Genomic DNA, 19,282 nt, shown 5'->3' with positions numbered 1-19,282 from the left:
TTATATCGTAGTCAGAGTTTTTAAGTTGTCTGACAAGCGAACAGAGCTTGCGGGAATGTGTGCCGCTGATCACCTACATTTTTTTTTTTTGAGACAAAGAAAGACATTTTATGCTTTTATGAGAATATAACACTGTCATTTTCTTAATAGTCTAGAATCCTGTTTGAAAACACTGGTCTCCAAGCCCCTTAAATATTATAATGATCTGGTTCTATTAATACAACTGAACAACATGTATGGCGTCCTTTTTAAAATAAAAGCCACTAAAGATAATCTACATTTAAGAAACACTCAGTCCCCGCTGCTTTGACCCCTGCCTGCCGCTGCTGCTGCCGCCTCAGACAACGGAAGCAGGAGAGGAGCCCACGTCACTTGTCTCTTAGACCCACGCCGCACGTGCAGCCAGGAGGAAAGATGTTTGCCTGCAATCCCACTCTGATCCGAGCCGGATCCAGAGTTGCATACAGACCAATTTCTGCATCAGTGCTTTCTTGACACAGCAGCTAGGACTGGAGAGGGCTCTCCAGTGTCTAATGGAGCCCAGCATGGTGCGTGTCAGCTGATCTGAAGGGGAGTTTCAGACCAGCGTAATCAGCAGAGATTACCGCTGATTGAATCTGCTGCGGGCTTCATTGGCGTGCCGCAACAGCAGGAGTTGCTGGTTCTGGCGCTGGCGTTGGGACAGTCTTTGGCAGTCTTATCATTGGTTGTTCCAGAAGCCCTTCACTGAAGCAGCAGCTGTTCTCGTATGCCACCCTGGGATTTGCCTGGTCTGAAGCTATGGGTCTCTTTTGTTTGATGGTTGCTTTCTTGGTCTTGTTTGCCACGTGGCAGAAATTACTGCCTGAAATGTTGGCATTCATAGTAATTACGGATGTAATTCTGTGTATCTTGCTGTGACTCCAAAAACAGCAGTGCTGGTGTCTTGGAAATGTACCTTATTTCCAAAATCATTCATTAAAGATAAAAAATTTAAAAGGAAAAAGACTCAAGAAAATCTCTCTCACATACATACAGACACACATAGCCACTGGTGTTATTTAAATTCTGGTTTAAATTAATGACCTAATAAGGAAGGTAAAAGTAGTTTGAGGTCATGTGTACAAATAACTAAAGGACTTGTTTTTGTCACCCCTTCTCTTTAAATAAATAACCAGGGCAAAAATATCCAGAGAAATTAGGAAGTGTTTATGTCATAATAGCAAATGTAGTAAGATAAATTTTAATCTATACTCAAATCATATGGATGAGATCCAAGTGTAGAAAGCAAGGTTTGCCATAATTATTAGTTTTTTCCATTTTAAGATTTATGTCTGCATTAGTGCTTTGCATGCCCATGTACCACATGTAAACCACCTGTTCTGAACAGTAGAGGGAGTTATAGACGGTTGTGAGCAACCATGTAGGTGCTGGGAACTAAACCAGATCCTCTGGAAAAGCAGCAAGTGTTCTAACCGCTGAGCTATCTATCCAGCCCCTCATTTTCGTTTTTATTAAAATTCATCTTCTTTGGGTCTGTGAGTTTCTTGCTCAAAGCTCTTGTGTCAGGTATGTTTCAGAATTCAGAATTTATATACATACATATGATATATATATCCTATAATTAATACCAAACATTAACAATGTAACAACGGCCCCTGTTTGGTCTAGGGAAGACACCTGTAGTGGCCACACTAAGATTTACACAGCTGTTATGTGAAAATTCACAGCTACTGGCAGAAGCAGAAGCCGTGAACCGTCTTTACATTTCAGGCTGTGCCCTGCCACCAGAATTCAGGTCACGTCAAGTTTCACTGCCAGATGAGTTATGAAAGCTAGGTGAGAGCTTTTCCGATTTCAAAACTGCAGGTGCAGGTCTGTGAACTTTATTACCATTATCTTTATATAACTCAGGCTTGGGTCACACAGGGCAGAGCTCGCCTGAAGACTAATTGCCCTTCCCAGCTATGGAAATGGTTTCTCAGAGGCCATTTGTTTTGTCCGTGTACTAACCTTCTGTGACTCTCAAAGAGTGAACACCGTCTGAACGGGTGATCTGATGTTTAAAATGTACTGTTCCAAGAATAATCCAAATTAAAAAAAAATGATCATAATCAATTTGCTTTGTTGTCTCAAATACTGTCATCTCTGAAACCGAAACTTTGTAGATTTACTCAGTTTAGCCTTGCCTTGGGTATGACATATCCAAATATTCAGGTAAAATATGAGGAGGCTTGGCCTAGACCTTCCTCTAATCTAGAAGATTAAGGGGATATAGTAAATATTTTTGGATGATGGATTGCCTAAGCAAAGACATTTAAAATACATAAATGTGCACAAAGTTCATTCATGAGACAAACTTTTTAATTTTTAATAATTTATTCACTTTATATCCCGATCGTAATCTCCTCCCAGTTCCACCCTTCCTCCCTCTCCCCTGCATCCTCTTCTCCTAGTCCTCAGAAATGGGGAGCCCTCCTCCCCTAGTAACTGACCCCGACACAGCAAGTCTCATCAGGACTGCCTGCATCCTCTTTCTCTGAAGCCTGGCAAGGCTGCCCACCCAGGGGGAAGTGATCAATGAGCAAGCAACAGAGTCTATGTCAGAGACTGCCCCTACTCCCTTACTAGGTGACCCACATGGAGACTGAGCTGCCTATTGGCTACATCTGAGCAGGGGGTCTAGGTCCTCTCTATGCATGGTCCTTGGTTGGCGCATCAGTCTCTGCAGGCCTCCCTTGGTCCAGATGTGTTGGCTTTGTTGATCTCCTTGTGGAGCTCCTATCTCCCACCCCACCCCCAAGTCCTTTCATCCCCCTACTTTTCTATAAGACTCCCTGTATTCTGCCCGAAGTTTGGTTGTGAGTCTCAGCATCTGCTTCAATCCCCTGGTTGGTGGAGTCTTTCAGAGGACATCTATGGTAGGCTTCCTTCCTCTTCTGTCTCTCCAACCACTCCAGTGTCTATTCTGTTTGCCCTTCTGAATGAGAATTGAAGACTCCCTAGAGTCTTCCTTGTTATTTCGCTTCTTTTAGTATGGTTATCCTATATTATATATCTAATATCCACTTATAAGGAATTATATACCATGTGGGTCTTTTTGCTTGTGGGTTACCTCACTCAAGATGATCTTTCCTCGTTCCATCCATTTGCCTGCAAATTTCATGATTTTTCTTGTTTTTAGTAGCTGAGTAGTATTGCACTGTATAAATGTACTTTTATAAACTATAAATGTAAATGTACTTGTGTGCCTGTATAGACAGAAATAACTGTAAAAATAGCTGTTCTATTGATCCAGTTTTTAATATAATTCACCAGAGAACAATTTTCTGATGTTTAATAGTTCTTTGCTTTGGGGAGATATAGGACTGGGGGAGTGTCTGGAGCCATGTTCCTGGATTGTGTCCTTTTTTTGGTGTATAAGATTCAAAAGTGAATAAAAAAAAATGGATTGCAAGATTTCGCAATTAGCAATGTCTGAGGGAACACTTCAGTCCTATCCACGATTTAAGAGAATTAAAATGACTCTCAGGAAATCACATAACCACAGAGAAGAAGCTGACAGAATGAAGTCATTAATCAAATTTGATATTATCCACTTGGTATCTTTGCGAGTTTTAGATGGGGACTTGGTGCACTTGGAAGCGAAATCTGCTGCTAAAGCCATGGGCAGGCAGTAGGAGCCTTTTTTCCCCCTCTGGCCCGAAAGGGGAAGCACAATTTTAGAAATGACATTTAGGACGAGCTATTTTCTGACCTCATCAGAATGAGGGTGGTCCGCTCTCCTGGGTCACTGGTCTAGCCAGTGTCCTGATTGCCATATTTTAGATGAGCAGTGATCATAGACGAGGAGGCTGAAGCTTGGCAAGTGGGATATCGCTAATACTAATTTTAAAAAGCCTCAACACAAGTTCATCCCCCAAGAAACTGTTTCTCTGTCTGTGGCCTGGAACAGTCTCCTTAAGGTACTGACAACAATGCCAAAAACTAAATGGCCGATTCCAGTGCTTTTGAGAACCGGTCCATGCTCCTGGGATACCAAAGCACTCAGAGAGGGAAAACAGTGGAGTGACTTGTGAATACTACTTTGCCTCCTTATGTTCTCCTACAGAAAAATGAAGCAGCTGGTACAGTGGGTCTCCCAGGAGCCGGTGTCTTCATTATTAGTCAGATTTAAAAAAAAAAAAAAATCTCTAAATGACAGCATGTCCTTGCTTTTCAGACCTCCCTAAAAAAAAAAAAAAAAAAAAAAAAAAATCAGATCACATGACATTACTGAATGTATCAACAATATTCTCTCCAACAAGACTAGTTTTAAGGCTAAGTTGTGTTATTACCTACTTGTGTTCTGAAGCAATGTGCCTCACAATGGAACATTAAGGCTAGCTTAGCAGTTTACTTGGTTCTTTATTTAAAAACTATGTGTGTGTGGATTTTCAACTTTTATTTATTATGAATATTTCAAACACAGAATTAGAGAATTAGAGAGGAAGGTTGAATGGACCCCCAGGCACCCATCTGTTAGCAACACAACCATTCACTCGTAGATTCTTGTTTCACTGAGCACAGCCTCAACCCTAATCTAGTCCTCCACTGGATTTAACCTGTACAAAATTGAGCATTATTCCTAAATACTAAGGGTATGTAGAAAAAATGTGTATATAATGCTATTTTTAAAAGAGCAATAATATTAGAATACTATAAATTAAAAGGATTAATGCCAAAAGCTCCTAAGGATATAGGCACTTAGAATTCCTGTGCTTTTTTACTGGAAGTACAAAACAACAATGATTTTTCAGCTTTTTTTTTGCTCTTCAAGGCAGGGTTTCTCTGCGTAGCCTTAGCTGTCCTAGACTTGCTTTGTCGACCAGGCCAGCCTCATACTCACAGAAATCGGCCTGCCTCTACCTCCCAGAGTGCTGAGATTACAGCCCTGTGCCACTGCGCCTGGCTGATTTTTCAGCTTCTTACAGCACCAAATGCATATCTACTGTCATCTAGCAATTTCACTTGCAAAAAAAATCCTCAAAAAAATATATTTTCACAAAAATGTGTGTAAAATAATGTTTATAATATTTCCCTTATAGTGGAAAGGCACTCAAGTGCTCATGGATAGAAAATGAGGGGTTTCTTTTCAAAGTTAAATATTCATATAATTGAATAATAATGAAAATATGTAAGAATGAAATACCAATATATACGCAACATAGATGGATCTGAAGAGCATTCTTGTATATCCTCATTAGAATGGCTGTGATTAAAAAAATACAATAACAAATGTTAGTGAGGAATGGCAAAATCAGAACCGTCATGCACTACTGAATGTAAAATGATGTAGTCACTCTGGGAAATGGTGTGACAGTTTCTCCTAAAGCCGCATAAGCTTACCTTATGTCCCAGTAATTGATTTCCTAGTCATCCATCGGGAAAGTAAAAACATATGCTCAAAGTTCTACATACAAATGTTCATAGAGGTGTCATTTGCAGTCACTAAAAAAGAACAACTAAAATATTCATCAACAGATGAATGGATAAGCAAAGTATGGGCTGTGCATATGATGAGTTATTACTGAGCCGTAAGAAGGAATGAAATCCAGATTGATGCCACACAGAAATGAGCCACAAAAAAAAATGTCAGGAAATGTGAAGGAAGCCTGATTTTGAAAAAATGTACTGCACAGTGTCATTTGTGTAAAATATTCAGAAAAGGCAAATGCATGGAGATGAGAAATAGATTGTTATTCGCCAGGGTCGGGAGTGGGAATGGGTGTTGTTTTCAGAATGGGAGTGTGAAGGTATTCTCAACCAAGATCATGGTGAAGGGTTCACACTTTAGTAAAATCACTAAAAGGCCTTGAAATGTCTACTTCGAAAGGGTTAATGCACACACATGTTAAGAGAGAAAAGAGGTTATAAGAACATATATGTTTGATGAAAACGAAAGGTGCACACAGGGACACAGACGGTATGTAATATATGTTTAACAGCTGAGTAAGCTGTATGATTTGTACCAATATACCTATTTCCTAGTTTTGGTATTGTAGTAGAGCTATTTAAGATTGTCTCTCAATAATAAAACAAAAAAGATGTTTCATTGATACCCTGGCTAGTTCTATGTCAAGTTGACACAAGTTAGTTATTTGAAAATGGGAGCCTCGTTTGAGAAAATGCCTCCATAAGATCCAGCCATGTGGGAGGGTTCAGGCCATTGTGGGTGTTGCCATCCCTGGGCTGGTGGTCCTGAGTTTTATTAGAAAGCGGGCTGAGCAAGCCGTGATGAGCAAACCAGTAAGCAGCTCTCCTTCATGGCCTCTGCATCAGCTCCTGCCTCCAGGTTCCTGCCCTCTTTCAGCTTCTGCCCTTGCTGCTTTTGATGATGAACATTTATATGGAAGTGTGAGTGAAAAAAAGTCTTTCTACCCCAAGTTGCTTTTGGTCATGGTGTCTCATTACAGCAAGAGAAGCTGTAACTAAGGCAATTGGGGGAAACTAAGCGGGGTGTGAACCTACAGCAATATTAAAATTAAATAAGCCAGATGTGCTGGCACATCACTATAATCCCAGCGCTTGGGGAGCAGAAGCAATGAGTCTCTGTCTTTAAAACAGAAAGTAAATAAGATGATACAGATAAAACTAAGAGGTAAGCACTCCAGCCTAGCCTTAGGGAGACACTGGACCTACCCAGCACCACAAGAGAAAAAGAAAACAATGTTAAGCCAGGCAGTTTCAGCTACTGGAGAAGGAGGAGGATTTCAGCAGGAGGATCATTTGAGCTAGAGTTCAAGGCCGGCCAGGATGACATAAGGTCGTCTCGATCAAGCCTCAGTCAATCAAATCAGTTTCTGAGAGTGTGGGTCATGTACGCATTGAGAGCCCTAGCTGCTTAAAGGCCACTGTGATGGTGACCTCCACCCCTTCTTTCTGACGACACAGGACTTAAAGAGTGTCACAGAGGACAACACAATCTCTTTCCCAGGATCATTCTACTTCTATATATTTCCACTCCTTATCACAGAACAATTCAAACGGCAGTGAAACTAGCTGTTTTCAAATCAGTCTCTTCTGTTCACTTATCAGCTGCATCCTAAACTCTCCATGTGTATTGAGTGTCACTGTTGAGGACGTCAGATCTCAGAAGAAAAAAAATGGCAGGTTTTTGTTTTTTGAGACATGTCCTTAAGTAGCCCAAACTGGCTTAGAACTTGTTGTGTAGCCAACGGTGACCTTTTACAGCTCAGGATGAACTTCTGGGTCTCCTGCTTCAGCCTCCTGAGTGCTCAGATTACAGGTTTGCCACCAACCAACCATGCCTGGTTTGTGTGGTGCCAGGGATCAAACCCTTGACTTTGTGCATCATAGGTAGGCAGTCTACCAACCAAACTATATCTGCATTCCAGAATGGCAGTTTTTATTTGTCCAAAGCCAAGGGGCAAAAAGATGGAGTTAGCTTCAGAAATGGCTGGAGCATCCTTCTTCTCTCTCCTGCTTCTTCCTCCCTTCCTCTATTCTTTCTGCCACTTGTTCTCCCCTTTTCATTCCTTCCCTTCCCTCCCGTCCTCTCTTTCTCTTTGTCCCCTCCCCCACTATTGCCTCTCATTGTTACTTGGCATCATTCCAAGAAATCTTCCTGCCATGTAACCAGCACTGTCCTCGCTTGTGATAGGCACAGGGAAGAAAGAGCCAGCTTCACCATAGCCCCACAAGAACGCAGGAAGTGCCTCCAAAACTGCTCTCTTGGTTAAAGGCTCCAGCTCCTAACAAAGGCTTTTTGCTTGTTTTTATTCTTTATCATGTATTAGTAGCACTTTCCTTTATCAGTTCCAAGCCTCCCAGATGGACTAGAACACAGTAGAAGTGGAACCCAGGAGGCTGGTGAGCAATGGCTTGCTTCTCATTCCCTCACAATGCAAGGAAGCATCTTGTTTTTATGGTGTTCTCTGTGTGTGTGTGTGTGTGTGTGTGTGTGTGTGTGTGTGTGCTTAAAGGCTGCATGAAATAAAAAAAATCATAAATCCAGTTATTTTCCTTATTCATTTACATCAAATATATGCATTTACAAACACACACATTCATGAATACATATGATCATGTACCAGGTGATAGTAAATCTTCAGGAGAGCAAAGAAAGCAATGCAAGGAAGACAGGAACTGCAGAGTGGAAGGAGGGCGCCTTGTACTATCGGATCGGAGAAGCATGATGTCACTGAGAAGGCGGCCTGCCCTCTACCTTGGTCGCTCTCCCCATTCTCTGTTAGCACAGTTCTCTGAAGATGTCTATGAGAGGTTGTGTTGGTTAGTTTTTGGCAACCTGACTCAAGCTAGGGTAATCTGGGGAGAGGGACCCTCAACTGAGAAAGTATTTCCATAAAATTAAGACGTGTAAGTCGAGGCATTTTCCTAATCGATGATGGAAGTGGGAGGGCCTAGCCCTCTGTGGGCAAAGTCATCCTGGTGAGGTGGTCCTGGAATGACAGGCCTGCCTGGTCTAGAGGGTGAGTTACAGGACAACCAGGGGACATAAAGAGACCTTGTCTCAAACACCCACCCACACACAGAATAATTCAAGAGGTGAGGGTTTCAGAATTGCAAATGTGAGGCCTGCCCAGGGCCTCAAGGAGTTCAAGGCTAACCTGTCTTAAAACCAAACAAAATTTTTTTTAAAGGCTAGGGATACAGCTCACTCGAAGAGGGCCCAGCAAGTGAGGTCCTCTGCTCCTTAATTCCTACCTGTACCCCTAAAATAATGAAAGAGAAAAGGAAAAGGAAAACATAGAAAGATGTTTACTTCTTAGAGGAGGCTGAGAACACAGGCGTGACAGTCACCTCTTTAACTACCCAGGCTTCCGGGCAGGCAACCTCTGCAGTTCCGACATCTGCCATTCATCTGTACACTCATCTGTTGATTCAACAGCCCCCGCAGGACTTGCTGGCCTTTAAAATCAGCTTGAATTGCTTCCTGTCACCTTTCTTCCCTCCGATATTTTTATTCTCTCACTAATAATAAAAATCAAGAAAATGCTCTTCCCACCTAGCCCTTCCTGACATGACAGCATTATTTTTTTAGTTGGATTTTAATGCTGTGATAAAGACCATGTCCAAAGGCAACTTGGAAAGGAAAGGCTTTATTTGGTTTATATATCTCAGTCACAGCTGATCATTGAGGGAAGTCAGGGCAGGAACTGAGACAGGGCAGGAACCTGCGGGCGGGACCTGATGCAGTGAGCTGGAGGGGTGTTGCTCATACCATTTTGTACACAAACGTTTAAGTTACATAACATTGAAATTGGCATCCATCAGAAATCATACTACTGGGTAAAAACAGAAAAAGGCCCAGGCTAGGCTCAGACTCACCATAAAGCCCAAGCTGGCATTGAACTTGTGATTTTCTGCCTTAACCTTCAGAATTTGGGGGATTATAGATACGCACAGATTTATTTTTGACAAAGAAGAATTTGATTATAGATGAAAAAAGACTAAACTACTCAAAATTGGCTAATATTATCTTTATTAGAACACAAACATCTTAAAATAATAGCAACTATTATTTAACTTAGAGCATGTATGGAAACACACACACACACTGTACTGCTTACAGCTTTAAAAAGCAGAGCTAAAATGGAAACACACGAGATTAAATGAGTAGGGACCCCCTCTTAGAACATCCTCTAAACGTCACTTGTTTCTATGTTTAGAGATTCATTCCAGGTCTCTTGATTATTTTAACTTTTTAAAGATGTCAAATTACACCCATTTTTCCCTCTTTTCAATTGCTTTTGGCTAAAACACAATTCAGTTTTGATCTGGACAATCTACATAAGGAATTCAGTTATTTTCATAAGTAACAGACATGTTTAGGAAATACAGAGACATTCTCATTTATTTTAGGTGGATTAAAAGTCAGTCTAGGCATTTAAAAATAATTATACAATGTGCTGTGTATAAATAAGAAAACTTATTGTATCTGTTCTTGTATTTTTATGGCTATCATTTAATTTTAGCTTCCATTTTTATAAAACCTCATAAATCTACAAGTATCTGTTTACCTGCCGGGTTTGTCCAGTGTGATTCACAAATGTGTCAAGAAAATCTAATAAATCTTTTATTGGTGTGCATTAATATTCTAATTGCAATTTAAGGAACAAAAGAAAGATGCTGCTTTCAGCGGATTGGAATGTTTTAATATGGCATTTAAAATTAGCAACACATTGCTGCCTCTTGTAATGGCTTTACTTTTAGAACATCTATGACGTGAAAACCTAGCCTCACGGGCATCAATCAACCAGCAGCAACTACTGCCTTTGCTCCTTTAAAAACCTGTATTTCCTTCCTTCCTTCCTCCCTCCCTCCCTTCCTTCCTTCCTTCCCTCCTTCCCTCCTTCCTTCCTTCCTTCCTTCCTTCCTTCCTTCCTTCCCTCCCTCCTTCCCTCCCTCCTTCCTTCCTTCCTTCTCCTAGGCTAGTCCAAAGCTTGCTATGTAGCTTTGAAATCCTAATCCTCCTGCCTCAAGTCTTCCACCAGCTATGTTTACAGGTGCCTTCATGCCTTTGAGATAACCTCACGCTGCTGTATCTCAACCTGCCCTGACCTCCATGTGGAAAATTCTGTAACTAGACGCCTCCCCACAAATGCCAGCTCACTCCAGGAGTCCCCAGACCAGTCTCTTCTGCAGTACAGTGGCTTTGGACTTTCACATGGACCTTTCACTCGCCATCATCAGAGTTATGGTGTACATTGGATGAAACTGAACATCCCTCCATGGGGAAGGGCTTTGAATAGCATGGCTTATTATTTCTGAAAAAAAAAATGCTTAAAGTGACTATTAACAGTAATTACAAAAAGCAAGCAAGGCTTCCCTCTTGCAAAAGATGTGGTATTTCTCACATTCTGTGCCCTGCTGTCTCAACAACATTAATTATCCTGCCGTGGGAATTCTTAAATAGCAATGACCTACTTGGCTTGCAAGCCTCCCTTTCTTGTATTTATTATACTTTCATTGTTTTGTTTTGCTTTGGTTTACTGTTTCCTGGGACAGGGTCTGGCTGTATGGTCTAGGCTCAACTTGGAACTCTTCCACCTTAACCTTCCAAGTGCTGATTGACAAGTGTTTAAGGCCGTTAGCACCGCCCCCTGCTCTTTTCCTTCTCCTTTTTCTTCCCCTTTTTATGCATTCTGCTGTACTGTGCACTCAGTCTTCAGATGATCTTTAGTTGCTTGTGACAGTCTCGTTTGAAGTGGTATCTTCATTGTATAAAATAATGGCTTTGGATGTCTTCTGGAAAGTCTTTCTCTGGGGGGTCATTTCCACTATGGAATAGTCCATCCAAACATCCTTCCAAGGCAGAAGACGTGACCTCAGAAGGGGAGAGGTTAATATCTACAGAGTTAGAAGGGACCGATGAAGACAGAAATACAACATACAGCAAAATTTGGATTTTTTATATAAAATAGGTAATTTAGTTCTCACTAAATTATAAAGATTGCCAGTATCCAACCCAACATATTATTACGGTTCAAACAGACCTCTGTGTTAGAAATTGAGATATAATCCAGATCTAGAGGTTAGGTGTTTGTTTTTTGGGTGTTTTGTTTTGTTTTTGTATTTGGACAAAGAAAGATACACACAATCATCTTCCATTTAGTCATTTATTCCCAGTCTTTGCTCCTAGGGAAATAAAGTCCAGGAAATAGGAAAAACAGCCCCTTATTCACCCATCTACCTTGTCTTAATATCCACATCTCCAAATGATGTGACCCGAGAGTCTGTTTCCTTAAACACACCTTCAAAAATATAAATTCGAAGGGGTAGGCCAAAGAGATCAGCGTTCACTGTATGTTCTCTGAAGAAGAAACAATAATGGCCAACAGACTTAGCAAAGACTGCCGGTCTCATTGGTAAATTAGGAACTTCAAAGTACATCCCCAGTAAACTGCCAGAGCCGCCCGACTGGCAGAGATTTTTACATGGACTAGCGGCCGTGGAAACTTCGTGGGCGGGTAAGTCGGTATAGCCATCTGAAAACCATTTACAAAAGAGTTTAACTAGGTCATCCCCTTTGACCCAATAACTCCATTCCTAGGTATAGACCTCGGCAAACACTCACACTCTTGCATGAGGGGCGCATTTGAGAACTCGGAGCAGCCCAGCTCAGGTAATGCAGTCCTGGCACTGATGGGGGTGATAAAGACAGCACCAAGTGGTCAGGGTTAACCCACGCCATGCTGGCTGCTGAGACCTGGGATCTCCCAGAGACCCCTGGGAGACATGAGCCACACCTTCCCCGTCTCCCACTCTCCTACCCCATCCTTAGGTCACTTAGATCCGTTGAACCGCTTGCAATAACCCAATTACTACTTTGGGAGTAAATCAAAACACAAGCCATCTTCAATCAAACACGTTCTCCTCCATCAACTCCGTTCTAATCCTGCCTTTCTCACCTGTTTCTTGTATAGAATTAACTTAAAAAGAATAGCCAATCTATATTATATGTAATATATATATTATATATATAATCTGATCACCAGCATTTCATTTCTGCTTCTCTCCGTATTTCCAGTAGCACAGCCCCATGCCCCTTCGAACTGCACAGCCATTGGGTATGGTTTGGGGATGCTTTGCCAAAGATTAATTACCTTTAGGGAAAGGTCTTTCTGCTAAATGGTGACTCTTTCAAAGAACCTCTCATGCGTATAGCGGGCTGCGCGCGCATTCACACCAGGTGCCAGGAAACTCCCAGCTTGGGAAGATACCTATGGGCAGAGTAGAAAGGCTCCTTCTCAGGCTAGGTTGACCAGGTTGCTCACGCCGTGCCCTACAATAGGTTTTTTTAAAGGGTGGTTTTACACTGCAGATAGGTCATGAATAGTAAATGAAGTTGCACGAGGAAGTCCGTGGCTACATGACCCCAAAATGCCCCTTTAGAAGAGCAGCAATGTGCTTCCTTCCTGTCCTCCCCTCCGAGCGCCTCACCTTTCAAAAAGAGGTCAAATAAGATCAGCCGCTCCTTTTTTTTCCCCCTACAGAAGGAAATTAAATTGTGTTCCCCGGTGTCCTGTCAAGAGGCGGGTTCCTGGAGTGTGGGATAGCGGAAGGGAGGCTGCGCAGGAAATGAGGGTGCATCTTTAGGGCCAAAAGTCCACCTTCCCCTCCGGTGTCCGGCAGACAAGGGCACTTTTACACCTCTACAACTGTGCCCAAGCCCCGCCCTCTCCTCACCACCTTTCAAACTGACCGCTGCGTCTCCGGGAACAGGCGCGAATGGGACAGGCATAGTGTGGCATTCCAGGCGACACAGGGAAGAGGGTCGCCGCCTCCACCAAACTCGACCACCCCGATCTCAGGCTCTGAAGGCCGAGACGCCCTCTCCGGCTCCCACTCCAGTCCCTCCACAGGTGGGAGTGGACCGCCGTGCTTTAATTCCATCCTCCGTCTCGGAGCCAAGCAACTGCGTGATGCCCTGACTCAGACACCCGGCCAGGGAGCGCGCGTCCCGCGGGGGCGGCAGCGGGTCCGGGTGACGCCAGGGAGCCAGGGGCGGCGAGGTCTCTCGCGGAGACCACGCCAGCCCAGCCCACGTGTGCGCCAGATTTAAAAGTTGGTGGCCGGTGCGGAAACGGTCGCTTCGGTGGGTGAGCTCGGCAAGGGGCGCGCCAAACACGCCCAGAACCCCGGTGCAGCACGGCGCAGGGTCCCCTGGACCCCAGCCCAGAGACGCTCGGAGATGCCGCGAGCGGAGGGTCGCTGCCCAGGGCTGTCCGCGGGACAAGCGGCCGCCTCGTCCGCACCCCACGCCCTGTCCCTGCTGCTGCTGCTGCTGCTCGCCTGCTGTGCAAACGCCTGCAGAGGTAAGATGCTTCTGGCACCCACCTTCTGGCCCAGGACTGCAGGAGCAGCCAGCCGGGGAAGGTGCGGGGCGCACTGCAGACTCTATGGAGTTTAGAGTTTAAAAATTACAAATTAAAACACTCTCTCTTACGTCGCAGTCTGCTGCTCCCCTACCCAAGGAGAGGTAAAATTGTGATGTGATGCACTGCGCCTCCTGGGAGGCCGGCTATTGGGTTATGGAGTGGAGGAGAGGCCGGGGTACTGGTTTTCGGGGTGAGGGAGCTCCCCTACTCACAGAAAAGTTGAAGCGAGCATGCAAGGCTTATCTGGGTTTCCAGTCGTGGACGCGTAGACTTGGCGAGGCAGGTGGGATCTGACGACCACAGGGACTTCCCGCGCTGGGCTCCTGGGAAACATAGGAAAAAGCAAGATGAGGCAGGGAGGTCTGAAGTCCCCGGGTGAGTGACAGAGCAAAACGTGTCCCTTGATTCTGTAAAGAACGTTTAGTTACAGGTAACCAGGGGTGAGGGGTGGGGAGGGGGGACTGTCATTCATTCCTGCCTTCTGAGGGTCCTTCAGCAGGCTGCTCATTTTTCAGAAATGTTGAGGACTTAAATATCACAGCTGCAGGGCGCTTTCGGAGCCTCGCCCTCAGAAGATGGACAGCGACAAACAGCCTTACCTGGTTTCTATTGCCTTCGATTCATTATTTTGATCTTTGTTCCTGACAAGTGGCGGGAGTACCGGGATCCCTCATTTGAAAAGCAAGGGGATGGGGGCAGTGAGATAGCTCATCTGATAAAAGTGCCTACTGCCAAGCGTGAAGACCTGAGTTCGAGGCTGGGTTACTGGAGCATTTGGGAGGCAGAGGGCAGACAGATCTCTGTGAGTTCAAAGCCAGCCTGGTCTGCAAAGTGAGTCTAGGACAGCCAGAGTTCTGTTACACAGAGAAACCCTGTCTCAGAAACAACAACAACAACAAAGACCCGAGTTCAATCCTCCCGGGATCCACAAGTTGTTCTCTGAAAGAAAGAAAAACCAGATAGCAAGGTGGCAATGATATGATCACATATTAATATTCTACATTAGTGATTCACCATGGCTTATGCAAGCTGAATTAGCCTTTTGTTTTTTAAATATTTTTTTTGGAAATATAAAGTGATAATTTCATTTGCCTTCTTAAGGAAAAAGATCATTATAGTTTTCTTTGTGTGTATGTGTGTGTGTGTGTGTGTGTGTGTCTTTTAAGGAAGAAAGCAGACTTACCTAATGCCGTGCAGAGAGATCAGCAGCCCAGCAGTAGCACATAAACCACCCGCAGCCAGAGAATTCGTTTTTATTTGTATTTGTATTTATTTAACAAATATGGCTGTTTTTTTTTTTTTTTTTTTTTTTTTTTTTTTTTTTTTTTTTCTGCGTGTATGCTTGTGCAATCCATGTGTGCATGGCGACCTGGGAGTCCAGAAGAGGGTGTGGCCTCCCCTGGGACTAGAGTTACAGATGTTTGAGAGCTACCATGCAAGTTTTGGAAATGGAACCCGGGCTCTTTGGAAGAACACACAGCGCCCTTAGCGGCGGTGCCAGCCCAGACAGCTGTGGTTCTCAGTTTTGTTTTGTTAGGGGCAGGAGCTATGCTTCCCATGCAGGCTGTGTGCAGGGTGCTTGCAAAGGCTTCTGCAGCTGTGGGAAATGACCGTCTCAGAGAACTGAGTGGACAACAGGTTCCTAGAAAACAGATGAGCCTTCAGTTCTGTTTTCAAAAGAGTAAACCTACTGGCTGACCCAGCACATCATAAATAACCTTGATATCATTCAAGCAAAAGGCTCCCCTCGCCCTCAAGAAACTCCCTGACTGCATTTTTTTCCTTCTGTTTTTCATTCCCTTTCAGACATTAAGATAAATTCCTTTCTTTAAAAATGCAGTGAGGTGGCATGTGGGGGGATGAAAAGCCAGTGCCATCTACAGTGGTCCCCGGGCTCCTGAGCACGGAGACAGGGACACGCATGGCACACATAAGCAGAAGTTGGAGGCAATCAGCACATAGATACAGCTAGATAGATCTAAAAATGGCAACACAAACGTCATAAAGCCAGAAAAGTCAAGTGTCAATAAATGCAGCATCGTTATCATACAGGAAAAAGGCTATTGGACAAGGTGCACAGGGCAAGGAGTTAGTGAGGTGATAAGGACAAGCCAGACTTCCCGGGTGAGAACAGTTGACTCAGAGAACATATTGGAAGTGGGAACTTTCTCTAAAGAGGAGCATCCTCTTGGGCTCTGCCCGTCACGTGATTATGCCTGTGTCAATAAGAGATCACTCAGCCAAGGCTGACTTGATGCCTGTCTTTCCTACCCAGGTCTCTGGTTCTGTGGCTGACTCTTAATGTTCAGTTAGCAGTAACTGTTTCTCACATGCTAACGCTGCAGGGAAGCTCTGTTTGCGAGAACAGCATTGGTGCCACCTTTAAAATAATCAGGGCTGTCCTATGACACAGTGCTTAAGCAGAAATAAATCGACAAAAATGAGCAAAAGCTGGCATTTTAAGGCTCCAGAAGAAATAAGTGGTATTGTTTCGGGAAACACAGAGAGCAGTGCAAGCACTGCTAGTTCTGTGTAGTTCTGCTAGTACTGTGTAAAGCCCACATCCAAGGCGGCACGGACTGAGCAAGCCCTGCGAAGCTCAGTGTTTGGAAATCCTGGTTCTCAGTGTGGTAACACTGAGACATGATGAACTTTGAGACGCGGGGTTAGTGGGACATTGGTAGGAGACTGGGGACACTGCCCTCAGAAGGGATTAAAGGAGTTCCCTTGGGAGAGTGGGTTGTTTCAAGAGTGAGATTGGAGCCTCCCTGCCCTCTGGCTTTCTCTCTCATTGCACCATCGCTCTAGCAAGTCCTCTGCCCGCCCCAGGCCCTCAGCAAGGGCTGGAGCTTAGACTTACAGTTTCCAGAACTAAATAAACCTCCTTTCTTTACAGTTTACCCAGCAGAAACCAGACTAACATACCAAGTGGCTTAAAAGCAACATTGTCTCATCTCTACTGGGAGGGTCAGAAAAAGGAAGAGAAATGCAGTGTTCCCCTTCGGTCAGATGATATTAGTGGATTTCTATCAGCTGTAGACAGACATTCTGTTTTGGGTTCTGTGCCCTTCTTATCCTGAGACTGTGCAAAAGGGTCACGAAGCACAACCCCCCTTTGTTTTTACTATATAAAACTGTTAAGTACAATGGCAGTTTCCAAGTCGCTCATGGGAGCTTGGGGTTTGGAAGGAGTCCAACCCCCATTGGTCATGGTGAGAAAGTCTGGCCCTAATGCAGGACAGTCAAGATGGAAACTTCACTTTGTCCTGGGATGGATAAGGACTAGGAATGTAAAACTGCACTGTTTAAACAGAAATGTATGTGCTGCTCTTGCAGAGGACCTGGGTTCTGTTCCCAAGCACCCACATGGGATCTTGTAACTGTCTGGAACTCCAGTTCTATGGACTCTGACGCCGCTCTCTTTTGGCCCCCTTGGGCCACACAAGACATGTGCCCAGTGCACATATGCCCAGTGCATACATGCAGAGAAATGCTCAAACACACAGAATAAAGATAAGCAAATCACAGGCATGCCTGTCAAACATAATCTCACTCAGTAAGATCTCCAGGTACTTTATATGAAGGTTTGAAATCACGGCTTAATCATTTCCCACAGCAGCAAGAGCCCAGAATGTGACTCATCAGGCAACTGTGGCCTGACACAAATGTCTGCGGTACGGTGAGCAATCCATCACTGAAGAGGGTGAAGGATTTTTCCATGAAAACGGTCCAATGGAAGGGAGTTCCGTAAAAGAGCATTCCACCCCGTGCTGAATTTAATCAACTCTTTATCTGGTGCTTCTAAGTTGTCTCTAAAACTCACCGCCCCAGAAAGTGGCATTGTTAACGAAAGTAGGTGCAGGGTCCTTGGTTCAAGTCCCAGGGCATGCACAGTTGTGTACACACACACATACACACACACACACACACACACACACACACACACACCAGAATCAGATTAATAACACAGAAAATGTAGCTAATTGTGATTCTTATTATAACGTAAATAATAGCAAAAGCCTGCTGGAACTTGAGGCAACATTGTGTACAGAGTACTAGCATTAGGGGAGATGGGACTTGCCAGGATCTACAGTCAGTCAGAGACGTTTGGAAGTCTTCACTGAAGCCAGGCAAAGAGGTAATTCCAGCACTCGGAAACTGAGGCAGGAGGATTCTCATCTGCAGGTAGTTTCAGAGATACAGTGATCCTGTCTCCAAAACAAAACTAATTATATGCTTCTTGCTGCCTATTTATTTAGGTAGCCGTAGGCAAGCTCCCTTGCTTCTGGTTTCTTGTAATGAATTAGGAATAACAATAATAACAACAACAACGCCTGTCTGGGAAGTCTGGCGTGAAGATTAAGGATATAAAGTGTGTGAAGTCCTTATCACAGCTTTGCATATGTTGTGGGAATATTTCCTCTTTCAGGCAAATTGAATAAAGCTGCTATGAGCATCCAGATATAAGTTTTCATGTAACGATATAGGTAATTTGTTCTTAAGAATACTATCTATACTGTGTTACTGAGATTTCTTTGATAATTATGACTTTTATGTAAGGTCAAATGTTGATATATCTAGTTGAATTAGCTTGGTAGTAATTCATAGCAAAAAAAAAATGACAACTAGAATCTGAAAAGTTGAAAAAATATATGTGTATTGGCAGTCTTCACTAAAGCCAGGCATAGAGGTCTATACCTGTAATCCCAGCACCCAGGAAACTGAGGCAGGAGGATTGTCATTAATGTGTATTCAACACTTTCTCTTTAGGTATGCCAACATCACCTCAAAGATTACAGCAAGAAAAAGAACTACAGTTGTGGAATGAGGTAAAAAAAAATTATTCTTGCAAAAATTATTGAAACCTTCACTCTTTAAAATTATTATGGTAAACTGAAATAGTGTAGTTGAACTTTGGGGAACACTGTGCACCAACATTGTGACATCATAGTCGTTAGGAGCGTTTTATTAAAATAAAAGAGCCAGATATGGTGAAAAACACCTATAATTCTAGTATTTAGAATTATAAATACTGAGACAGGAGGATTTATGTAAGTTTGAGACTAAACTGAAGTAAATAATGAATTTAAGTCATGCTGATATATAGATTCATATATATTTGTATATATCTGTATCACAAGATCTTATCTCAGGAAATGCTAAAAGAGAGACAGAGAGATAAAAGGAAATAATACAGTAAATGGTAAAAATCAGAAGGCAGGAACAAGCTGTAAAAATAGGGTAATTATAGTAAATGTGAATATTCTAAAATATAGCACTTAAAGACATGGGTACCCAGACTGGACTTGTGTTCTAGTTGTTCAAGATCTAGGAATAATTATCTACTAAAAGTCACATCTAAGGGCTGAAGATGCAGCTCAGTGCTTAAATACTTGCCT

General features: G+C 43.3%; 1 protein-coding gene and 1 pseudogene across 1 annotated transcript in view; both read left to right on the top strand.

Annotated features, from left to right (window-relative positions):
• Nucleotides 1–414: 414 nt before the first annotated feature.
• Nucleotides 415–904, top strand: LOC110557185 (ATP synthase F(0) complex subunit C3, mitochondrial-like; annotated as a pseudogene).
• Nucleotides 905–13,203: 12,299 nt separating this feature from the next.
• The window catches only part of Nmu (neuromedin U), a 29,021-nt gene continuing 22,942 nt past the window's right edge, over nucleotides 13,204–19,282 (top strand). Inside the window, exons 1-2 of the mRNA XM_060378726.1 lie at nucleotides 13,204–13,820; nucleotides 18,654–18,712. Coding sequence (XP_060234709.1) covers nucleotides 13,697–13,820; nucleotides 18,654–18,712 — 183 coding nt within the window. The 5' untranslated portion in view covers nucleotides 13,204–13,696. The remainder of the gene's footprint in view (nucleotides 13,821–18,653; nucleotides 18,713–19,282) is intronic.

Source organism: Meriones unguiculatus, chromosome 3 (assembly GCF_030254825.1).
Source record: "Meriones unguiculatus strain TT.TT164.6M chromosome 3, Bangor_MerUng_6.1, whole genome shotgun sequence".
Classification (NCBI taxonomy): Eukaryota; Metazoa; Chordata; class Mammalia; order Rodentia; family Muridae; genus Meriones; species Meriones unguiculatus.
The sequence above is the reverse complement of the archived record's forward strand: the minus strand, read 5'-3'. Positions and strand labels throughout refer to the sequence as shown.